The 17,305-nt window shown below is 41.0% G+C and overlaps 1 protein-coding gene and 1 pseudogene across 2 annotated transcripts; both read left to right on the top strand.

The window, feature by feature from the left end:
• Nucleotides 1-7,799: 7,799 nt before the first annotated feature.
• Nucleotides 7,800-9,007, top strand: LOC309517270 (olfactory receptor 6F1-like). The gene has a single exon (XM_082196413.1). It carries the CDS (start codon nucleotides 7,808-7,810, stop codon nucleotides 8,744-8,746), a length of 939 nt encoding a protein of 312 aa, XP_082052539.1. The 5' UTR covers nucleotides 7,800-7,807; the 3' UTR covers nucleotides 8,747-9,007.
• A 5,241-nt stretch (nucleotides 9,008-14,248) lies between these two features.
• On the top strand, nucleotides 14,249-15,239 carry LOC309517497 (olfactory receptor 11A1-like; annotated as a pseudogene). The gene has a single exon. The product of its transcript is annotated as an olfactory receptor 11A1-like (transcript).
• The last annotated feature ends 2,066 nt before the right edge of the window (nucleotides 15,240-17,305 follow it).

Here is a 17,305-nt window from a genome sequence, read left to right on the forward strand (position 1 = left end):
CTCAGTCACAAACTTTATTTATATATAGCATCTGCAGCTGAAAAAAAAAATCCCTGAGCAACTAACAAATAGTGACAAGACTCTGTTTCAATACCTCTATTTTAAAAGCAGCAACAAAAACACAGTATATACAAGTGTAGTTCTATGTTGCGTGCATCTAGAACATCACTGCAGTCAATCATTACTCAGGATGTAATTGAAGGAAAAAAGAAATTATAGATAAGCAAATAATTTTAGAGCTTTTATTTTGGGAGGGGAAGGTCAGTTTAAGGTAGGGATGGCTAACTCAAAGCTCATGTCCTCATGTGGCCCACCAAGCCATAGGAACCGACCTGCTCATCCCTGCTGCTTTATCTATCGTTCTTCTTGGGTGATCAAGATCTATTTTTGCAGATAAGAAATATCTAAGGAGCAGGCAGTGCACAATATCTCCTGAATGGGATATAAACTTTTATCTTGCTGCCCTTTAAATCTCTCAGTTGCAGTCAGAGCAGAAATGGCTCACTGAGTGACTTTCTAAAATCATCATCATCATCAAGACAAGCTGATGATGAAATGTGGAGAAGATTGGAAACAATTAGAAACAGAGATACCAAAATTGACAGATTCTACCAACCCTACCACCAGCTTCGTTTCCACTTGGTTCTTCCCAAAAGCCAGATAGATAAAAAGTGCAGAAGACATATTGGATTACAGCAACCATTTCCAGCTCCAGTGTGTCTACAAATAGCATAAGTGATTCAGTTGTTCTGCCACAGAGGTTTTGCTATCATTTTTGAGATAGTTTTAGTGTTTAATTAATAGGAAACAGGCTTGCCATGCAATCTTATGCATAGTTGATGAGGAGAGGCAGAGCAATCTACATCCCTAATCCACAATGCTGGAAGCTTTTTTGAGGTCTCTGCCCAGACCTGTCTGGCTCTGCCAGTAAGGATCACACCAGTTTACTCACTCAAACAATTGGCTGGTGGAAAAAGTGTTGCGTGTTCAGACCCAGAGACCTCCCCCCTAAATAAAAACACATTTGACTCAAATTTTACTTGGGTTTTTGGCAGAATTTAGGCCACAACTTTATTGATTACAGAAAAGTGAGTGGTTGCATAGGCTCTGGTTTGACTAGGTCCCTACACCGTTGCAGGTAGCACTGACCCAGAGCACTATCATAAGTCAACAAGGGTGAACACCTGTGGTAGGTGGAAAGCCCGGGAACAGACTCTGTCCATTCTCCCAGATGCTCCCCTGGACTCAGGCATAGGCACAACCCCTCTCGGGGGTTGACCAAACCAAGTTGAGTCCCTGGATTCCTTTAATGGAATACCCTTCACATAAGGATGGTGAGACCTTTCTCCCATCCCTATCACCTGAACCAGTGCCTATCCACCACACGAGCACCCGCACCCACCGCCAACCACTCACACCTGTAACCAATCCCATAACCCCACTAACACTGCAGTCAGCCACAAATCATTCCCAATCACAGACAGATGAACCCCATCAAGCCTGTAAAGGGATCACTGAAGGTAATGCCCGGGTGACAGATCACTGTCCCACCCAAGGCCAGAACCTTCATGGCCGCTGTGCTCTGGACACACTTCCTGGCCCTCTCGGTGGCAGCTGGGCAACTGGCTACCGAGCCACACACGTCACTGCCATCAGTGACCAAAATTTTTGAAATAACAAATTCCTTCCAGTAGCACCTTAAAGACCAACTAAGTTAGTTCTTGGTATGAGCTTTCGTGTGCATGCACACTTCTTCAGATACACTGAAACAGAAGTTGCCAGACCCTTCTATATAGTGAGAAGGTGGGGAGGGGTATTACTCAGAAGGGTGGTGGGAATGGGAGATTGGCAGATAGCTGAGATGAGCCTGTTGACGACTCTTAACGACTGTAACAGGTCTTACAGGAAAGGGCAAGGGGTGAGAAGGTGAGAAATGGCTTAGTCATGTATAATGAGATAATACTCCAATGTCTTTGTTCAAACCAGGTCTCTCCATGGTTTTAAGTTTGGTAATGAGTTGCAATTCAGCAGCTTCTCTTTCCAGTCTATTTCTGAAATTCCTTTGTAGTAAAACAGCTACTTTGAGATCTTGTATAGAATGTCCTGGGAGATTGAAGTGTTCTCCTACTGGTTTCTCTGTTTTGTGATTCTTGATGTCAGATTTATGTTCGTTTATTCTTTGGCGTAAGGTTTGGCCTGTTTGTCCAATATAGAGAGCTGAAGGACACTGTTGGCATTTGATGGCATACACAATGTTAGACGATGAGCAATCAAATAGTCCCGAGATGGTATGTGTGATGTTGTTGGGGCCAGTAATGGTGTTGTCCGGGTGTATGTGGCAGCAAAGTTGGCATCTGGGTTTATTGCAGGCTCTGGTGCCAGTGTCCGTGTTAAGTCTGGTTGTAGTATTATTGTGGGTTAGGAGTTGTTTAAGATTGGGTGGCTGTCTGTAGGCAATGAAAGGTCTTCCTCCCAGAGCTTGAGAAAGAGAACTGTCATTGTCCAGGAGAGGTTGTAGATCTCTGATTATGCGTTGTACTGTTTTAACTTGGGAGCTGTATGTGATGACTAGAGGTGTTCTGTTATTTTATTTTTTGGGTCTGTCTTGCAGCAAGTTCTCTCTGGGTATCAGTCTGGCTCTGTTGATCTGTTGTCTAACTTCATCTGCTGGGTATTTTAACTCCTAACCCACAATAATACTACAACCAGACTTAACACGGACACTGGCACCAGAGGACACACTATATCCCTAGAAGGAGTGTTAGACAGTGGGAAACCACCAAAGTGGGCACAGGAGAGTGTGACCTAGGGTCTGTTAGATCCCAAATCAGCTCTGAATCCATATTTTTCCCTATGCCATTCCTGCTTCTTGCTCTAAGCTTACTCTAACAGTTCTCTCCTCAGTATCTCCCTCCCCCTCGGGCACATCAACCACTTCTTCCACTCCCAGGTTCCCCCCTCCCTCCAGGGAACTTGAAACCACTGGCTCGTCCCTGACACTGCCTTCCTGGAATATCTCTCTGGGTTCCCTAGTGGGACCCCGGATGCTTGGTTCAGTACTGAGCTCAACACTGATACATGAGTTCAGTACTGGGCGACTCCTAAGGTGAGGGGTTGTGCTTCCCAACCTTGAAAGGAATGCCATTCCATCAGTAGAAGCTGAGTAGAATAAAGACTTGATCCTCACCCTGCTGCCATACTACCTCCACCTACTGTTTAATCATCAAAGTTATGGCTTCATTTCTCCCAAAACTGGTGTTCATTTTGTATGATTTCCACAAGACCCATGAGCCACAAATATGCACCTGCCTGGAGAAAAAACCCTCTAATTTCTGTGGTTGGTGTTTTTTGATTAACAAATGAAACAAGCTAAGGAGTCAATCCTAAAACTCGTGAAAGACTGACTTAAAAGGCTCTTGGATGTGGCATTACACACATATTTATGCCACCAGTAACTCCCCCAGGCCACCTACAAAAAACTATGTGGTGATAGATGTGCCACCAGTGGCAGTGAAAATGGGACATTCTTTTGGGTGTGGAGTTTGTTTCATGGGTGGTCTTTTTATATTTTTATTATTATTTGGGAATTAAAAAAAGAAAGAAGTTCAGTTTTAAGATCATTCTACGGATTGTTAGCCATCCTGTGCTCAAGAAAGGTGGTAGATTAAAATGTAAAATAGAAAAAGTGCCCATAGGAAAATGAAAGTACAGATTCAAAAATGCTGAACCAATGGGCTGCAGGCAGTTTACATCCATCTGAGGATGCAAGTGTGCTGTCATGGTTCAAGTGTTGCATTACTCAGCCATGAGGCCCACAGTGTGACCTTGAGCCGGCCATGCTCTCTCCAGCTAACCTATGCCACTGGATTGCTATTAGGGTAAAATAGGAAGGGAAATAGGAAGCATGTACAAAATCTTGAACTTCTTGGAGAAAAGGTGAGATATAAATGGAATAATGATTAAACAAAACAGCACAGCAGCAGCAACAACAACAATTTTATAAAAGCCAGTTTGAGTACTTGTTATTTATACCCATAGTGGTGTTTAATTTAGCTCCAGGCATTTTCATTCTTCTCTGTTAGAAATTGAAATTTCATATTGAGATTTGAGTTAACATTGCAATCCAAAACCATGAAGAGAATTGACTGCAAAAAATATGAAATATCCTTGGGGGGGGAATCTATTCCATAATTGCTTGAGAACATTTTGTATGAATTCCTTGGAGATAAAATGTAAAGGGAAGCTCTGATCGTGTCAATGATATAAATATACCTTGCTCAGCTGTCTGTATCTCAGGTGCTTAGAAGGGCTTTCCCGGTTCGGTTTTAGACTCTGTGAGTAGAAACAATGAGGGATGTAATAAATATACGGTAAAGTAGCTGATGACTGAGAGACTGAAAATGTATACAGTATGTGTGAATTATAGGATGGGTGAGTGGGTTGCTATGAAAATTCAAAGTGATATTGTCTGTGTATGGATATGAAAGGATGATGCAATAAATATCTGTGAAGTGGCTTTCTTTTCTTTTTTTTCTGCAGTTTTTAATTATTAAATGCATTTGTGATCAGCAATTCATCAAATGGGAAAAAAAATACTACTTTGAACAGCTGGCCTGTAGCTTTCCCTGCCAGTAATAATAATAATAAAAATCAGAGCAGGGGAACCTTTTTCAGCCCAAGGGCTGCAGTTCTTTGTTTGCAACATGAGAGAGATACATGCCAGAAGGTGGTGAAACTAGAGACAAAGGGGAAAGAAACAACAGATGTGACTCTTACTGTTGTAATACATTCTAGCCATGCAAAAGCCTGAAGCTTCTGCAAAGAATCCACTCCTCATGTATTTTCACCCTCCATCCATTAAGATAGCTGAAGGATGCATTCCAGATAGGCAAAAGCACTCAAGGAAGGAACAGAGCAGGGCTAATGAGGAGTCTCGTCTGGGGAAGAGCAGAGAGAGAGGTCTGGAGGGTCACAATTGGCCTCTGCACATGAAGATCAGCTGAGAAGCAGCTGATATGTTTACATTAAAATGTTGGCATTTGTCATCTTGAGAGATAATGGAGTGCACCTCTGGGAGTGATTAATGCTGCATTAGTGACCTCCCTGGGGTAAAAGCCTGGGCATTATGTACAGAGGTCCTGGGCTGCCCAGACAACAAGACCTCACTCTTGGCCTTGCTGATGGGGTCCAAAGGAAAACAGAGCAATATGTTTGGCACCAGCTTGGCTCCAGGAGTTGCTAGAAGGAGGCACACAAGGACCCATCCTAATGTCATATGGGCTCCAGATTTGGGTAGGGTTCACTCTTTAGCCTTTTCTTCTCCTGAAGATATCCCACAAGACAGCAGAGGTTTAGGATCAGAGTTTTCCCTATCCTAGAGGGGTACCTTCCCAGGTAAATGGGCCCCATCTGCCCCTTACTTCTCTCTACAGCACAGGAAGAAACCTCCTTCGTGACCACTGGACCCACTATTGGTCTCATGCATTCAATCTGCTGGAGCCTGTCTTAAGTTGCAGGGCAAGTTCTTAACTCTCTGAGGGATTGAGACCCTTTGGCTACCCTCATCTGGTTTAGCCAAGCCAACTGAAGCTGTTTCTGGGGTATGGCCTCTGTCTCATTCTGATAGCTTCTAGGAGCACAGGTGAGAGCTGAGTGCAGAGTGGGGGTCAAAGGTGGATAAGCTACCCAAAAAGAGCACAATGTGTCTCCTACCAGAGGTACTCCCACCCCCTAACACCCTATAAAACCATACATTAAAATGCATATAAAGCAATTGTACAAGTGTGTTGGCCAGTGGGAGAAAACTAAAGATGCAAGAGCGGAAGAGAGAGAGAAGCAGTATTTTATATCCCCTTTTTATTATTACTATTTTCTTAACAATGTCCTTCTCATGTATATCGCAGTTTCAGGGGGGTAGGAAGACTTTGTTTCCTTTGGATCCATGCTTTTCCCTGATCCACTTCCAGCATGACCAAATATTCTTTGGCATGTCTTTTTGGCAATAGTAAGATAAGGTTTATGGCAGCTTTTGGGGTGGCCTTATGAAATCTGATCTCACAGTTCAAAGATGTTCCTCTCTCTGTTTCCTTGGAGAGAGAGAGCTACATTTCCCAAGGTCAATAGGATTGCAGTGTTAGTGAATTTAGAGCAACATCTTTACTGACTGAAGAAGCAATCACAAGTGTGGGCATTGACTCTGTACAGGATTGCAACCAAACTCTCGTTCTCAGAAAGGTGAAGGAAGCATATTGCCTAAGAAAATCAAATAGCTTCCAAGCTCTGTTTGTTTTCAGAACATGTAGGCTTTGAGATAAATTTGATATTGAATCTTACATGCTGGACTTCCTGTATATAAAAAGAGAGAGAGAGAACACTATTTGTTAAAATGTTGGATTTTTAAAAAAACTCTCATAAACATCTAAAAGTCCACGTTTAATCTGATTTTGAGACCAGACTATACAATATGCAACTTCTACAAACTGAACCCAGAACACAAAATGGAACAAACTGGATGGTCATTTAAATATTTATGTATTGTTTTATATTATTTATTGTTTTATACCCCACTTTCCCATCTGATTTCAGTAACTGAGCTCAGATCACCCAGTTAGCTTCATGACTGAATAGGAATTTGAACCCTGGTCTTTCACTAAGCAACACTGGTGCTTTCAATTCCAAACTGAAATGAGAAAACTCAAGAAAACAACATTTTGAGTTTCTGCAGCTCCAGACATTTAGCAAAAATGGGTTTTTGCTAGGCTCCCATGGACACATTGGCACCATTCAGGCAAGCTTGGTGGTCTGTGTTCAGTTGGTTGGATCACAAGTAAAGGTAAAGGTAAATACCCCTGACAGTTAGGTCCAGTCGCAAACGACTCTGGGGTTGCAGTGCTCATCTCACTTTACTGGCCGAGGGAACCGACTTTTGTCTACAGACAGTTTTTCCGGGTCATATGGCCAGCATGACTAAGCCACTTCTGGCAAAACCAGAGCAGCACACGGAAACACCATTTACCTTCCCACCAGAGCAGTACCTATTTATCTACTTGAACTTTGACGTGCTTTCAAACTGCTAGGTTGGCAGGAGCTGGGATTGAGCAACGGGAGCTCACCCATCATGGGGATTCGAACTGTGGTTTAGACCACAGCACCACCCGCATCCTGGATCACAAGTAGGAATTGTCAAATCTGTCCATTTTGGTTTCTCTCAGTTTCTTTCTCATATTAAAGTAACAGATCCCTAGTTATAAATACTATTAGAATACAGTAGACGCTTGGGTTCCGAATGTGATCCATGCGGGAAGCACGTTCGCAACCCACAGCATCAGCGAACCACAGCGCCGTGTCTGCACATGTGTGGGTCGCAATTCGGTGCTTCTGCACATGCGCAAAGTGCCATTTAGCACTTCTGCACACGTACAAGCGCCGAAACCAGGAAGTAACCCGTTCCAGTACTTCTGGGTTCAGCGCAGTGAGCAACCCGAAATCGTGCAACCGGAAGCATCTGTAACCCAAGTTATGACTGTACTGAATATTGTTCTGGTAACCTTGTCTCCCAAAATGCAGTTATAATTCAAAAATTCATATCAGTTTTTGTATTAGCAATGCTGGGAATTCCTTTTAAGGGGGGATATAGATTTTTTTTATTAAAACAAACAAACAAACAAACGCCAAAACCAAACCTCAATTGATGTAAATTCTACCAACTTTGTGCAGGGATTGTCTGTAATATTCATATTGAGGGTAAGGAGAAATGTTCTGCATATTCATTCAGAATTGTGTTCCAGCAGGTCAAAGAAAAGAACAGATGGGAGAAAACAACAGAGAAGAGCAAAATAAATCAAGAGTGATGGAATTCATTCTGCTTGGCTTCCCTGGGTCTTCACATTTCCAGCTAACAATCTTCATCATCTTTTTAAATATGTACATCTTGACCATTTTGGGAAATTTCTGTATTATCCTTCTAATAGTAACTAATCGCCGTCTCCATACTCCCATGTATTTCTTTCTTTGCAATCTCTCTTTTTTGGAAATATGGTACACAACAGCCTCTGTCCCAAAGATCCTGGCTATGTTCCTCGGAAGAAGCAGAAGCATTTCTTTTACAGGTTGCATTTTGCAGATGTACTGTATTTTTTCCTTTGGGTGCACAGAGCATTTTCTAATAGCCATCATGGCTTATGACCGATATTTGGCCATATGTTTCCCCCTTCATTACAGCACCATTATGGACATTCATCTTTCTAGCAAGTTGGCAGGAGGCTGTTGGCTTGGTGGATTCCTTGCTATGTGTATACCAACCTATCTGCTCACAACATTGTCTTTCTGTGGCCCCAATGTTATCAATAATTTCTATTGTAACCTAGATTCCTGGATAGTTCTTTCCTGCACAGACACCCACTTTCTTGAGATAACAGCTTTTTTCACAGCTATATTTGTCATTGTAGGCTCCTGTGTGACAACCCTTCTTTCCTATATTTACATTATCCTCACCATCCTGTGCATCCCCTCCAAAAAAGGAAGACAAAAAGCCTTTTCCACGTGTTCCTCCCATCTTGCTGTGGTGATTATTTGGTATGGCTCCACTATCTTCCTGTTTGTAAAGCCATCTAAACAGACCTCATTAGAACGAACCAAAGTAGTGAGCATCTTCAATCTTATTGTGGTGCCTCTTTTGAATCCTTTCATCTATACTCTAAGAAATAAAGAGGTGAGGGAGGTGTTGAGAAAAGTATTGTGCAGGTGATTAACAAAGCACAGATGTGAAGGGGAAGGGAAATAAATAAATAAAATCTGTATTAGTTGGCCTAGATTTTAGCAGCAGACAGTCTAGTTGTTAAGAGAGTTGCAGATGACTGGAGTAAGATTTCTGTTTGTGCACGTGCTCACACACACACACACACACACACACACACACTTTACATGTACATTTGGATAGCCCTAGGTGTGTCCACCCCACATATGATTCCATAAAACACCTTTCTATGAGAGAACTGAAACTTTGAGCATAGAGTTAACCTGTGTGTTGTTCAAAGTGTGTGCCTATCAACCCAATAAATACTCTTCACACAGAGCTATGCAAAAGATTGGTTTATTGAAAGCAGTTACTAGAGACACCAACCAATTCAAATCAAGCTTGATTTAAGATTAAATCTCAGAATCACCACAACATTGTATAGCAATTTTATCTAAATCATTTTTCCTATTTCCTGTTTTTGTTTGTTTGCTTGTTTGTTTGTTTGCAGCTGGTGCGTAGAGGGCCACTATGTGTGTTACAAAGCTATTTCTGTCACTCAAAAGAAAATGAACCATTTCTTTCTCTGGGACAACAGTAACTTCTCCACTAGCAGAAAACAAACAAAATGGCTTAATAACGAATTAGGAAGCTTCTTCCCGGAATGATATACCCACTGACTTCATTTTGTCTATTTGGATACATTTCCAAAATTGCTAATCACTGCTATGCCATCATTCATTGGGTGCAAACATTAAAACTGGGACAGTTGTTTCTCACAAAAGGAATGTCCAGAGCGATACCTGCATAGTTTGCACTCTAAGAGGTTGGTTTTTTGGGTTGGTTTTTTGGGGGGAGTAGTGCAGGGCGATGCCCAGTGATGGCAGATACTAATGATGGCTTTCCCTGCCTCACCCTAATAAAAAAACCTTTTACCTTTTACCTAGAGCATCTATAAACTGTTTAGACACCATGGCTCAGTGATTGGTTCTGGCCATTGCAGCCATGGTCAAAATTGCCTCTAGTTACTTCTAGTTGTTTTTATCTATCTATCTATCTATCTATCTATCTATCTATCTATCTATACACAAATTACATCTCTATAGAACTTCCAGTTTTTCAGCACAATTACATGTAAGTGGAATGCATTAAAATAATACTTAAGGATTTAAAACCAGCTATGTTTTGAAGCAATCACCATCTTGCTTTTGCGCCATTTTAAAAAAAATATTTATTTCCTTCTCATCATGATTCACAACACATTTGCACAGTATTTCTTACATGGGAAAAATTGCACAAAGGACTGTTTTTTCTGTTTCTTTTTACCGTAATTGTTCTATGGTTTAACATAGGAGGTTATGCTAGTTGGCCTTTAATACATATGGGGGTATAACATTGAATTATTACATTTGTGGAATATATGTGTGTGTTTTAAATAATATACAAAACTAACAAACAATCCTAAATAAATTCTAAAGCATGTATTTATGTTTCTTTTTCTTCATTTAGCCTTTCCCCAAAAAAGAATTACTCAATGCAAATAAGTCAAAAATATACACAGTATACAAAATGCATCAATTATTAAAAAGGGCGAAAGGGTTGTTATACTGTCATTTAATTTCTTTCAAACTTGGTGCTAATCTTATGCAAAGGTCATACTCTATATGTTTACATTGTTCTAGCTGCCTCAAAGGAATCAGCAAAGTAATTTCTTTAACTCAACTTTTCTTCCTCTTCAAAAAGTTCACTTGGCTGACGCTATCTCAGTTAGAAACAGCTTTCCTTTGGGAATAAATATTGTAGTGTGTGACATTCACTTTATATTTTAATGTCAATTGTAGTATAATGTCTAAGTCACTGCACTAGAATCAACTTTGATGTATAATGGGATGTTAAATATACACCCAACGTTCATAATCTGTGATTCGTCTGCTTTTGATTTGGTGATGAAGTGATCAAACCTTAATTCAGAGTTAGTTTCTAAAATATCAAAAGTGGGAGAAGGATCAAATATACAGCTCCCCGGCCTGAAAAACGTTTGAATGAATTATTTGTAGCCTCTCGGAAAATCAAGAAATGGTTACATGGGACATTTTTTATAATGGTAAGCTATTTTAAATTTATCTTTAATAAGTTTGATTTCAGAGGTTCATATCACAGCACTTTTATTTTATTCAGCATGTTTTATTTCAAGTTATAGCCATTCAGTCTTACATCTATCTGCAGACCTTTTCATAATTTTCATTAAAGGAAGGTAATACTGGTAAATCTTTAGGACATTTCAACTCAGATCCTAGTAACACCTGTGTTTTTTTATGCTTGTTTATTTCGCCCAGTGCCTTTGTGTCCAAGTGTCTGCATACTCTAACATGATAAAACTCCAGCAACTCCCATGGTCAAGAAGCTTTGGAACCTTCTTGATCATGGACCTTGCTATAGATAAACAGTGAACTCTCAATTCACATCCTGAAAGTAAGAAAGAGCTTGGCATCAGTCTAACTCACACATACATACTCATGATTGCATGACTGCCACCTTGTTTGAATGGGCAATGGAAGGCATATCAGGGGAATCAGGACACATATCCAGCCATTGGCAAATGAAAAAAAAAATGCAAATGTTGCACATGGTATCTTTGAAACTGCTATAACATAACGGTTACCATTACCACATGTTGTAAGAGTGATTTTCATTAGTTAATCATTAATTGGATGGAGAAGTAACTGGCACATTGTGATTTGCTCATGTGAGCTGAAGAAAGTGATGAACAGCAAACTCCAAAGCACATTCACTCAGAAGTTAAGTTTCCTATGAGCATTTCCTCGGCACTTTCTGTTTGAGTAAGTGTGCATATGATTGTGGCCCCAATGAAATTCATGTTTTGATTATTAAGACTCTGCACACACTACATAAGAGTAAGCTCCACTGAAGGTACTGCAACTTATATCTAAATAACCAGTGTGTATGACTACATTTCATGTGTCATTCATTTCAGTACAATGGTAAGCAACTGTGTAGAAATGAAAGGCAGAATGATCACTTCAGCTAATTTCCCTGTTATTTGGATTGCAGAGCCTCCAAGTGCCCCTATTTTGTAGGGACGTCCCTGATTTAGAGAAGCCATCCCGATTTCTCATTTGATCCCGGAATGTCCCACTTTTCCTTAGGATGTCCCTATTTTCATTGGAGAAATGTTGGGGGTATGGAGTTAGGCAGCCCCCAAACTGTCTGAAAGCAATCCTGTAAAGGGAAGGGTTTTTTTTAATGTTTAATGTTTTATTATGGTTTTTATATATGTTGGAAGCTGCCTAGCGTGGCTGGGGCAACCCAGTAAGATGTGTGGGGTATAAAACCTACATTGAGCAATATACTGATTATATGCTGTGAAATCCTATTCATAATTATTCAGAAGTTGGATTGTAATATATGTGTGGCTATTGTCATATGTGTGGGGGCCCTGTTTCCACCAGGCAATTCATGGCAATATAGTATTCCTGTTAAAGCACTGGATTGCCCCAGATTATTCTGATTTTCCACAGCGTTGCTTAAGCAATTTGACTCCAATTGAATATAACCTGGTGGGTTAAACTTCCTTACCTGGTGGAAATTGTGTATCTTTGAAAGATGCAGTGTAGTTCTTGACAGTTCTGAAGGGAAATGCATAAATACTTTTTTTGAAAGCATTTCAAATGAAATGAACAGGAACTGAAAGGAACTGAAATTAAGGATAAAAATGTATAAAAATACCTCTACTCGCAATAGTACATAGCACTGGATAAAATTTTCTGCTATAAATGTCTCCTCTCAAATATACAAGAAAAAGCAAGTCCTCTTAAATGAATATTCCTTCAGAACATGGGAGGGGGAATTGTGTCTTTATTGAACTGTGATAAATATATTGCATGGCCAGGCGGAGACCCCCTGACCCCAGGCGACACCTGGGTGGAGTAATGATTCATGGCAACATGCTATGGGATTAAAATTGGCCACAACTTTATTAAACTTTCAGATGTAGGGAGACCTTGACTTAGGCAGTGGGCGTTTATTCCTCCCAGTCCCCAGCCGAGGATCTGGGGAACACCAGGGTTATGTAATCTGTGTGGGGTTAGGGCTGGCTCTGGAAGACGTATGTTTAAGCAGAGAGCCCCCCCCCCCATTTCATTGCAACACAGGGGAGAGCACTGACAACCTTTCAGCGTATGGCCAGTGACTCCCCTCATCACAATCCCTTTAACGGGGAACCCTGGGATTGCCGCCACAGGGGGGGGCATGAGTCACCGCTCCCCCCCCCGCCATTTAGGGAGGATAGATTAAAGAATTCCACCCAAGGCATAAAACCGCCAAAGTTGTGACATTTTGCTGTGGGGAAGGCAAAACCTGCCAATGCAGGGAAATTCCTCCCCGGTCCTTCAACAGCAACCATTAATGACTGCAGCAGCGCCTGCATACTTGTAAAGAAGAGGTAACCTGCAATAAGAAGGCATAAACTGAGGGAGGGTCGGGCGGGAGAAGCTCTGGAGCTGACTGAGGGCTCCAAAATAAGTTCCACCCTCTATTGTGTGTGCAGGGCGGTCCCAATCCTACCTGGCCCATTCCCCTGGCAACGTCTCCCCAGCTGGGATTGGTTAATTGTTTAAGGTTAGGCAGGAACCTCCAGGTATCTAGCTTGGGGAGGCAAAGGTGGGCTGCATTGTGGGGAATCACGTAGGCATAGGGGGAGGCTGCGCACGACCACACAAACAGTGCCCCCCATTTCATGTGGGGAGTAGCCATTTCCATTACAATGTTATTTCCATCCAAATTGATTTAATGGCTTTATTATTATTTGTTGAGTCCAGATGCTCATCATGGCTTTACAGACTTGGGGAAAATTGCAAGTTTTGTTGTCAGAGAAATGAATAGGAGTAAAACAGAGAGAAATCAAAAAAAAATGTGTCCATATTTTGACTTTTTGAAATATGGCAACCCTACCTTACTCCTATATCCATATGATAAAGCTACAGAACTACAATCATTTGCATGCTTGTGTAGGAGTAAACCACATCAAATAAATTAATCCAGGGGCTTCTAACTGACCATGTATAGGATTTCAGGGTCTATACTAAAAATTACTGGCCTGTTACAAAATGTGTACTAAGCCCAAACTCCAAATATTTTTCCAGATCCCTGGTGGATATGAGGCCATAGCAGCTCATGCTGCATTGCAACCCTCTCTCAGTGTGCCTGCACAGCCCCTAACTTGACATTGTATATTTACCCAGCATCAGCCAGATAAGTTGTAGCAGTTTTAGGACAGTGATTCCACAACTCTGGACAACAACACAGGCTACTAATTATTGTTTCTTCTCTATTTAGTAACATAGTACATAGGATATTCTGAAAGAAGCAGCTAGAATTACTTTCTGTGGTCTGAATTGGACTTTCAGTTTATTCCATATAACTGTAACCATTCTACTGTTGTTGTAGTTGTTATTGTTTCTCTTCTCTTTGTTATAATTTTTTTGTTGCATTCAGATGCTCATTTTACTAGAAAACAATCAAACAACCATCACAGAATTTATTCTCTTGGGATTCGGGAATCTTCATGGTCTACAAATCCTTCTATTTGTGACATTCTTGGCTATCTACCTGATTACAGTCTCTGGCAACATCCTCATATTGATTACTGTATCACTCAGCCGAGGCCTTCACACACCCATGTATTTCTTCCTGTTAAATTTCTCTTTCCTGGAGATATGGTATACAACCTCAGTTGTCCCAAAGATGCTGAAGACTCTTCTCTGGTTGCATTACTCAGTTTTATTTCTTTGGCTCCATGGCAGTCATTGAATGCTATCTCTTAGCAGTGATGTCTTAGGATCGGTACTTAGCCATCTGCAATCCACTTCGCTACACAACCATCATGAACATCAAAGTCTGCTTTCAGATGGCAGCTGGTTCCTGGATAAGTGGATTCCTGACTCCCATAGTGACTATCGTGCTAACTTTCCGATTGCCGTTCTGTGCCTCCAATGAAATCGACCATTTCTTCTGTGATTTAAGCCCTATTATAAAGCTCTCCTATGCTGACCCTCATATAGCAGAGATGACCACATTCATTTTAGCATCCATGGTGACAATGGTCCCCTTTCTTCTCACTTTGGCTTCATATGCCAAAATTATTTCGACTGTTTTGAGAATTCCATCTGCCAAAGGGAAGCAGAAAGCTTTCTCCACATGTTCCTCTCACCTCATTGTGGTGACACTGTTCTATGTCACTTTAGGTACTGTTTATGCAGCCCCATCAGCAAAACAGTCACCCATTCTCAATAAACTCTTCTCTTTGTTGTACACTGTCATCACACCCATGTTCAACCCCATGATCTATAGTCTGAGAAACAAAGATGTCAAAGAAGCCCTGTGGAAACTCATCTATAAAGAACCTTATTGTCCGTGCATGGCCACCACTGTGGAACCAGAGGCAGCATATAAGGGAACCCCAATAGAAGTGGCAATAGACCAGTGATCCTTACTTCTAATAAGTGAGGTATTGTTTTCTTTGAAGGGACAATTTACTCATTCATCCCAATCTTTTAATTTTAGAAAGATTTAGTATTAATTTCTATTGCGTTTCTGCATAGGCAATTGCTTGGGTCTATAAATGGACGTCATAATTTATGTCAGGGATTCTAAGTCATGTGGCTGCCAAATCTCCTTCCCACACCCCCACCCCAAATGCCAGGGCTATATGGAGGCAGAATAGATGCAAAAGACTTTGATCAGAATTGGAATTAAAGGTATCATCATTTTTTTTCTTTAACTGCTCCTTCTATTCAGAACCAGCATGGTGTAGTGGTTAAGAATGGTAGATTTGTAATCTGGGGAACTGGGTTCACTTCCCCGCTCCTCCACATGCAGCTGCTGGGTGACCTTGGGCTAGTAACACTTCTCTGAAGTCTCTCAGCCTCATTCGCTTCACAGTGTTTGTTGTGGGTGAGGAAGGGAAAGGAGATTGTTAGCCACTTTGGGACTCCTTAAGGGAAGTGAAAGGTGGGATATCAAGTCCAAACTCCTCCTCCTCCTCCTCTTCTCTGTTCTACATTCTACTGTTCCTCATTTTCAGTTGAACTAGAATGTCTAACACTGACATAATATATGCGGTTTGCCATAACATACAGTCCATTTAGCCAAACTGCTTCCCCCACTAATTTCTCAAGGTTACACTCAGACATAAAATGTTTTGATGCATTTTGATGTTATTAAAAGTATGTTTCCATCAATATATTTTTTTTGTTTGGTCTTACATTGATATGAAAATGCGCTCTTTGAAAGTGGTTTAAAACAAATCTTAATAAATTTCATAAATCTATCCTTCACAAACTTTCCCAGATTGAGAAATAAATATGAAATCAAATATATATATAAATTAGGGCTGCCTTAAGACCAGATTTTCCCAGACATTACTGGAATTTCAAAGGTGGAATTAATATCTGGGGAGGAGTTTCTGAAAGGAGACACTTTGTCAAGTCAATGATGCAAACTTGTTTTATTGGCGTTTTTGTAAGGGGGGGGAAGCTTAACAATTTTATTATGTTGATTAGAGAGAGCTGATGTTTTAGTAGCATCCAATGTAGAAGAAAAATCAACACTAAATTAATATAAAATGAAGAGGCAGTTTATAATTAGCATAACCCTGGTTCAATAAACTATAGAAACAAATATTTAATTCTTCAGTTAGTTCTTCGTATTAGCTGTTCCCTTTTGTTCAATTCAGGCTTCAACAAAATAATGTAGCATTTGGGTGAAAAGATGCAGACCAACAATCCAGCACTGGAGGCTAAGATAGAAAAGATCTCCACAGCTACCATGTATTTCCCCTTGGTGCTCAAGTAGGTTGGAACAAAGGATAACCACACACTGCAAAACACTAACATGCTAAAAGTGATAAACTTGGCTTCATTGAACGTGTCGGGTAACTTCCTGGCAAGGAAGGCCAAAGTGAAGCTGGCAATGGCCAGGAAGCCAATATAGCCAAGGACACAGTAAAACATAATCACAGTCCCCTCGTTACATCCAAGTATTATTTCTTCAGCCATTGAGTGTACATCAGCCTCTGGCAACGGGGGAGAGATTACCAGCCACACAATGCAAATGCCTCCTTGTATAAGGGAGCAAGAAAGGACAATGGAATTGGCCAGCCTCTTTCCCACCCATTTCCTCATTCTGGATCCTGGCTTGGTGGCCATGAAAGCCAGAACCACAGTGAGGGTTTTTGCCAGCACACAAGAAACAGCCACTGAGAAGACGATGCCAAAAGCAGTTTGACGGAGGAGACAGGTCACCTTCTGAGGCTGCCCAATGAATAGCAGTGCAGAAAGGAAGCAGAGCAGGAGGGAGAGGAGGAGAGTGTAAGTGAGCTGCCGGTTGTTGGCTTTGACAATGGGAGTGTTGTGGTTCTTCATAAATGTGAAGAGGACTAGAATGGTGACCAAAGAACCGGAAAGAGCAGAAAAGGCTAAACTGAGCCCCACAGGTTCTTCAAAAGACAAAAAGCTTATTTCCTTAGGAATACAGAAATTATGGTTTTTATTT

The sequence above is a fragment of the Podarcis vaucheri genome (genome assembly GCF_965113315.1).
Source record: "Podarcis vaucheri genome assembly, chromosome: 13".
Classification (NCBI taxonomy): Eukaryota; Metazoa; Chordata; class Lepidosauria; order Squamata; family Lacertidae; genus Podarcis; species Podarcis vaucheri.